This window comes from Anopheles darlingi, chromosome 2 (assembly GCF_943734745.1).
Source record: "Anopheles darlingi chromosome 2, idAnoDarlMG_H_01, whole genome shotgun sequence".
Lineage (NCBI taxonomy): Eukaryota > Metazoa > Arthropoda > Insecta > Diptera > Culicidae > Anopheles > Anopheles darlingi.
In genome coordinates, this window is record NC_064874.1 from 64,963,557 (window position 1) to 64,971,056 (window position 7,500).

Consider the following 7,500-nt stretch of genomic DNA (forward strand, 5'->3'; position numbering starts at 1 on the left):
CGTCCGCCTGTTGGTCGTCGGTTTGCCGTACAGTGGGGCCAGATTTTGCGGTAGTAGCTGGTGCACTTGCGTGATGTCGCAGGGCGGTGACACGGCCATGGGGCTGTTGGTGGTGGAATCTGGCGAGACGAACCGAAACGATGACAAGAAGAAAAGCAAGCGAATGTCAAGCCAGTAGCGAGTGTGAAGGAGACCAACTGTTTTGTGAGAAGCTACCCTTACCGGACAGTGTCATTGATTGGACGTTCTGGAGTACCCTCGCTTGGGCCCGTGCACCGTCCGGACCTCCTGCGCCCGGACCCGGAACGCCGCCAGCCAGTGCACCGCCATTCGTTGCGTTGGAGCTGTTGTTGTTGGGCTGTTGGCCAGTGCCCGAAGCATCCGAAATTACCTCTGGTGCCGCCAGCGGTGCTTCCTTCCCATCGTTGCCTTTATGTTTGTCCTTGTCGGCCGGCTGATACGATGGAGACCTGGAGTACAAATGTATTAAAGCCAATGTTTAGTGAAAAAGTGAAAACATTATTGTTTAAAATGACAAACGAAACACTCGCATATCACGACTGCTCGTAAACCTCGTGTATTGTTGTGTGAGCATACTGATTCGTTTCGTTTCGAAGGAGTACCATGCGCCTCCATAGCCGATGGGCACACGTGGTACCGCATCATGGAGACGCCTGGTCGGTTGTTTTTCTTTTTGTATATTTTTCTCCGCCACACAAACCAGCAAGTGTGCTAGATTTCTCAACAAATATTGAAGCGTTACTCCCGATCAATAATGTCACGGGTTAGCGATCGCTCTCCAGCAATGGGATCCCTCGTACAAAGCCACGGTCGCCATTATGGTTTGGCTTCCCAAGTGCCACATGTTGCGCCGACCTGACCGTATCTCGGAACATCGGGTAACCATCGTGTCGGTATCATCACGTAAATCGTACCGTGTACGGTCATTATCCGAACCTGTAATTAGACTTCCGATGCTCCGCTTGGCACCGCTGGGCACTGCATGCGGTCTGCGCTACAAACCACATAAATCGATAATCAACTGACCTAATTACATGCAGATATAGAGCACCCATACAGGGTACAACCATACCGGCAACTCGCTATTCAGTAACCGCGAAAGGACGTTGCTTGTATAGTGTATGTTTCTAGAAACATACAACATGGTTAGTTCGCAGGTTCCCAGACAGTGCTTCAGTTTGCACTGACAGGTTAGTAACTAACGATTGGCGCAACTTCTAGCGGCTGCCTTGGCAAGGAGAGTGTCAACAAGTCGCCATTGCGTGCTGGTTTGAGATACACGTCTTAGCCACGATAGCCATCGTCATAGTAGGCTTCCAGCGTGTTTTGCGCCAATTGCGTGACTTCACACTCGACCCATCATGGTGCCTCATTATGCTTATCTTTCCCCAGACCGAGCCTTCTCACACACTACCCCAATATCCGTAACCGCTGCATTCTACTTACTCTTCCGACTTTTCCGAAACATTATCCTTATCCTTTTTGGTCTGGCCCGAGCTACAGTAGTTGCCCATTTTGCTGGAGCGAGAGAGCGAGAATGATATCACAATCGGCCTCTTGGGAGGGGGCCCGCGAAGGACACAATCGAAGTGCGGTGATACTAATGCGTAGACGACGTCCACCACGGCCTCACACTCGCGACAATGCTGCACCTCCACTATCTGTCACCGTTCAGACCTCCTAGGCTAGGCTCCTAGCGATCCGAGTGAACCAGCGCATCCAAACCTACAGAACAACACTACACCACACCACACCCGATCGACACTGCCACATTCAGAGCTTCAGGCTACCACGCTGGGCGGGGGGTTGGGCAGCAACAACCGACACTGAGGGGCCACGGGGTTGTTTTTTTTTATTTTGACCTTTATAGCCACCATTGCACCACCATTAGCAACATTGCCAGCTCGTTAAGCTCGCCGGAAGCATCGTGGAAACGCCGAGCGGGGGGAGGGGCGAGATTCTTGCTGCTTCCCTTTTCTCCACGTAACACGATAGTCGACCGAGTGACACCAAGGAGGTAGCACGATAGTTTCCTGCTGCTGCTGTTGCTGCTGCTACTTCCTTTCTTGGCTTGTGGTTGCTTTATTTTTAATCTTTCACACTTTCTTCTCTTCAGTGACACGACGACGACGATGTGACTTCTAGCTCCAGATAGCCTTGGCTTGGCTGCTTCGGTCGTCTGGTACTCTATCGAATCACCAACCTTTCTTCCTGACCACTGACCACCATCACCATCACTACCACCACAAATTGAGCCACTTGTAGCCACCGTTCAATCTTCGATATGCACCACACCATACACCCCGCAGACACCCGGCACACCCCCGGTCTGCCACACCGGCTGCAGCAGCGACGGTATCTCACATCCGTGTATTGCAAACTTGATTAACGCAATCAACACTTCACACAAGCACCGCCGGTGGTCCGCACTCTCTACCGGTTCCTGGGCAGGCTTTCAACATGCTCACTCTGTCCAGCAGCCAGCAACAGGACCTAAGAACGGGCACGGGAATCAGAAGGGAAATGTATTAGCAACACGATTATCGAACAACAGGAAGCTCGGCTGAGGATAAACGTTGTACGATCGATACGATTTGTTCTTCACTTTGAATTCACAAAAAGGCGTGTTAGTCCGCCCAAAACCGTTCCATGCCTTCTAGATCCGGATCCTTGTCCATTCTCCCGGCGTTCTCCGATAGCCCCGCGAGACCTGCGCCTGCTATGCGCGTGCATCCGTCACCTTTAAAAACCTACGCAAGCACCTCGCACTAGCGGTCGCACTAACCCCTCGGGCTGTGCGGCTTCGTTCTCACCCACATTGCAAACATTGCCCTATCTTGGTCCACCCCCTCCCCGGGCCCATACCATATGGCACAGAGGCCGTCGCATCGCGAACCGGAAGGTTTATAGATAAAGCCCTCCCCGTACACCATCGCGCGAACACTCAACACAACACAAAACGGCGCGGCATGGCCCCCGGCGTCGTGGTCTTCGCCTCCTCCACCACCAGTCGGTTCGATTCAACTCCCTCCATCCACATCAAACGACCGAAGAGAAGGCAAACGCTTCCACAAATGGTTTTAATCGTCGTCGTCGTCGTGGCAGCACTTGTCGATTGCAAACCAACCAACCAGCGACCGCCGACGACAACGACGACGACGTTCATTTGACTGGCTGGAGTTAGATGAATGGATGATGGGGCCGCTGTGTTTGGTGTGAGGAGATACGATAAGCGCGCGTGTGACAGGTGGATCAGATTGGCCGTTCGCGGCGGTTACACACTTCGTCGTCGTCGTCGTCGTCCGGATAGCAGCAGCAGCAGCAGCAGCAACAGCAGCAGTTGTTTACGTTTTGTGGATCGTTGTCGCACTGTCGCTGCTGTTGCTGCGTTGGCGCCGCCCGTCACTGCATCCAATATCGGGCCATCATTCCCCGTGCCGTGATCGTGAGGAGAATACTCGCCATTATCAGCTCCAGAATGGCGCTGCTCGCTGCTTGACGTGGCGTGGCATAAGTTAAGAGTACCACGCGTTACACCTTGCACCACTCCCTACCTCCGCTGACACCCACACACACGCACAATGCGCTTGCCAGAAGCGGTCACAGGAGAAACGTCGACGACGACGACGACAGCAAGTGCGGTCCGCACAAACGGCTATCGGTCAACTAACTGACCCTACCAATCACTTTCAGTTGCCGCCGACGCCGATGCCGATGCCACTGCCGCCGCTGGTTAGTGCGGCCTGTACGGCGACACACTAATCGCGCTCGTGTCGCCACGCCACTCGTGCGCGCGTTGTGGTGGTTCACCGTCACCGTCACCACCAGACCGCCAGCCCTCCAACCGGACCGAACGACCGACCGCCCGTGTATATCCCAAAATACTACTTATACTTCGACGCCACGTTCTAGCCACGGATTGAGTGGACTAGTATAGAAAGGGCTGGTTGCAGCTGAGTGAGTGCGTGTGTGTGGCGATATGCGAATACAGTACGGAACACCACCATCACCACCACCACCACCACCACCGTCGAATCGGAATCGTTGGATTCGCTTCATTACGATATGCAAGAAAGGGGTTGGAGTGGGGCAGAAAACGGAACCCAGGGGTGTCTTGATTGCTGTCCGTGCGCGCCTCTCAATATAGTTGACGGCGACGAAGACGAACCACGACGACCACGACAATGACCGGCGGATCGACATGCGTCACGGAACGGGCTGTTTGGCGAAAACAATGCGCGCCCGCGGCAACGGTGACGACATCGACATGGACGTCCCGGGTTCGCACCGTCGCTGTGTTGTCGCTAATTGTCGTTGATACAACGGACGACGCGACACCATGAGCACGTCACCGTTTGACGTACACGCCAGCCCCTGGCGAATGGTGATGATCACGTTGATGATGATGATGATGAGCGACACGCTGGCAGCGCAGCGGGTTCACAATCACAATTGATCTTAATCGCTTCGTAAAACGGCAACGCACACGATGTCTCGATCTGTCCCCCACAAGCAGCGCGCACAGCAACTGCACGTCTGGTGTGAAGGATGGTTTTTCTGGATACATTCAATCGGATGGCCAGTGGCGGCGGTGGCGGCAGCGACGACGGCGGCGACGGATTGGCAATAACCATCGAGCAGCCGAGCGATCATTTTGCTCGCGATCACGGCTGTCGCTTCCAACGTTAACCTCCCTTCGCTGTCGCGGCCAATGGGGTTGACCAAGGTCCTCCCTCTCCCCCCATCCCAGTTTCCCTAACCGCTACCAACGACACATTCCACAGGGAATCAAGCAGAAGATGGAAGGAGCGATGGGATCTATTAATAAACACCCTGCTATACGCTACACTTCCTACTAGCGTTGAACGTTTCGTCTGGAATTGATCCGTTTCCACCATGTCGGGGGTGGGGGAGGGTGATCTTTGCGGAGGGGTGCGGAGTGGTGACCAAAAATATGAAAATTCGCTGCTGCTGGTGGGTCGGTAAAGAAAAACGAAACAAGCAACAACAACAAAAAAACGGTATCTTTGCGCCAATCTTTATATCTCGTCCGCCATAACGGACCCGCTCGACCCGCCAGAAAACGTACGTCACGGCGATCTGGTGGCGCGTAAATTGAACGGCTGGTATGTTCTCATCCAAGCGATTTCACCGCCAAACCCGAACCAACCGTGAACTCATAATGCTCGGTTTTTGTTTTTAGCTATCGCTTGCCGGCGACACACGGTCCGTGGCGGGCCTTCTATCGGGCCATTTGAAGAGTTCCTACCTCGTTCCTGCTGCTGTTTACACACGGTACACACGACCAGAGCTCATAAAAAAATGTGAGCGGATCCCTACAGATCATGCTGTCACGGGATCGAATCTTGCGGCTCGCCAGGAATCAGGAATTTACTGGCAAGAAACGGATCGTCCTTAGGATCCCAAGGCCGTCTCCTCTCGCTCCCGACTGTACCGTATAAGTAATGTAGAACATACAAAGAAAAAAGAAATCCCGATCTCAGAGGGACATCAGCAAAAAGGATGCACCAACAGTCGCGTTCTACATCGATGCGATGCTCGGATCCTGAGCAAGAGAAGGCTCGTGAGCCATTCCGTGTGTTCCGTGTGTGTTTTGCTGATACGTGTTCCTCCTTCCGAGTGCACTAGTGTGAGTCAGTGCGAATTGGCAAAGGATCGGAGAGGATTCGCTCGTTAATAGATAATGTGAGACATTGTTGTTGGAAGAGAGAGAGCGCGCGAAAGAGCGCTTTTAATGACGACGATATGGTGCTGATGCTCGCGAATTCGCGAAACCAAACTCCCTCCTTCTAGCTAGCTCGTCGAGGTCAGAGCAAGATCAATTCCGCCACCACCGCTCTCCGCGCGATTGGGCTTCGATGAATAAACTATGAATTTTCGCAACCAGGCTTCCAAACACTTTTGGAAATCCTAATTTTTCCTCCTTTCATTGTTACCGCGCAATGCCATCAACACTTTAAGCGACTCAACTTATCCACACCACGAGCGAGGAACCACTTTTCACAAACTGCTTCACCTACGGACCCACTGGCAGCTGTAAGCAATAACTAATGTAGTTTTGTTTGATGAGCAGCTTAAGAAGATGAAGCAACGGCAGCAGGATCTGCTGCCATTCAGCGACGCGAAGACACTAGGCAAGAGATCCGCGATGCTGCTACCACCTCCCAGCCAGCCCGAACTCGTGCAGTGGACGGTTTTGATACGAACACACGAGGTGGAAACACACACGGCCACGGCCACCCTATCGTCGCGAAGTGAGAGAGCACGCGAGTGAGAAAATTCGTCATCGTCGCCAGGCGTCGAGATGAGACGGTGAGCAAGGTGGACCATCAACCGCACGGCAGCATAGATTACAGAGCCTTGGTACACCACCAAGGTGACCATGCCGCGATGGTGCAGTATAGGCTTTCCTCAGCCAGCAGACCAAACCAGGGCTCAACGGTGTACGAGGAACACGCTGCCGCTGGTGTGTCCCATCGCTGGCGGTATCCCTCTTCCGCTCATCACATACACACAAAGCCATCTCGCGTTCGAATACTCTACATACACACACACATACACATATCTAGCTCACTAACGGCGGAAAGGAGGGGCTAGGGGGCTTTAAAGGGGGGAAATCTTTTCCTTGGGATGATGTGTTATCTGCTGCTGTACTGCTGTCCTTTCTTCCGACGAAGCCGAACAGCAAACAAATGGTGTTTTTATGGAAAACCTACACGTCACAAAGCACTTTGGAGGGGGGGACTGCAAATGGCTGCCTAAAGCACACCTTGGATGAATTTTCCTGCAGCTGCCCTCCAAGAGGGGTGCTCCAGATGCAAAACCACAATACAGGCTCACACCATGCTGCTCAATCCTCACTAGCTAGCTTATGTTAGGCACCGAAGGACAAGCGTGTTGGTCACTAGCCAGCCATTTTCTTAACACAAATCTTGCGATAACACTCCAATGCCCAGACCTAGACGCCAGGGATCCGTTGCGGAAGGATTTTGGTAGCAACACACGTAGCACACAGCGTCCGTGTCGCGAACTTCGCGAAGAGGAACCGATCCCGTTGGTCTTGCTATCCAATCTGACTGCCAGTGCCGTGGGAAATTCGTGTGCACGGGCAGCAGCACGCTAGTGGTGTGCACTACGTGTGCGAGTGTGCGTGTCCCTTCTTGGCGTACGGATGACCTTCCCGTTGTCTCTAGTGTGTCTGCCGTGCTCACGTACTATCGTGGTCACCGTTTTGAACACCGATTTTCCTGACACCAACACCATCAAGACGTGCAAGGCCCCAACCGACGAGGAACCGCGGCGGTGGAAATTTTCCAGGTTATCACTGGTCGCGCATGCGCAGGATGGGTATCGACCCGACCATGCATACAGTACCTGCCGCAGGTTGCAGGACGCGCACTGCGATGATAAAAAGTGTAATAGAAAAAAGGGGTTTAAATAAAAACTTTTTTAAATTAA

General features: G+C 53.1%; 1 protein-coding gene across 5 annotated transcripts in view; it reads right to left on the bottom strand.

Annotated features, from left to right (window-relative positions):
- The window catches only part of LOC125951782 (uncharacterized), a 13,185-nt gene extending 5,993 nt beyond the window's left edge, over positions 1-7,192 (bottom strand). Inside the window, exons 1-4 of one of the 5 annotated variants that reach the window (XM_049680816.1) lie at positions 7,001-7,192; positions 1,468-2,514; positions 223-470; positions 1-119 (exon numbers count right to left, since the gene is read on the bottom strand). The exon at positions 1-119 is cut by the window's left edge and continues 46 nt beyond it. In XM_049680816.1, coding sequence (XP_049536773.1) covers positions 1-119; positions 223-470; positions 1,468-1,535 — 435 coding nt within the window. In that variant the 5' untranslated portion in view covers positions 1,536-2,514; positions 7,001-7,192. Of the gene's footprint in view, positions 120-222; positions 471-1,467; positions 2,515-2,886; positions 3,884-7,000 lie in introns of those variants that run through there. The other 4 variants (XM_049680818.1, XM_049680815.1, XM_049680814.1 and 1 more) reach the window with 4 other exon arrangements.
- Positions 7,193-7,500: the final 308 nt, after the last annotated feature.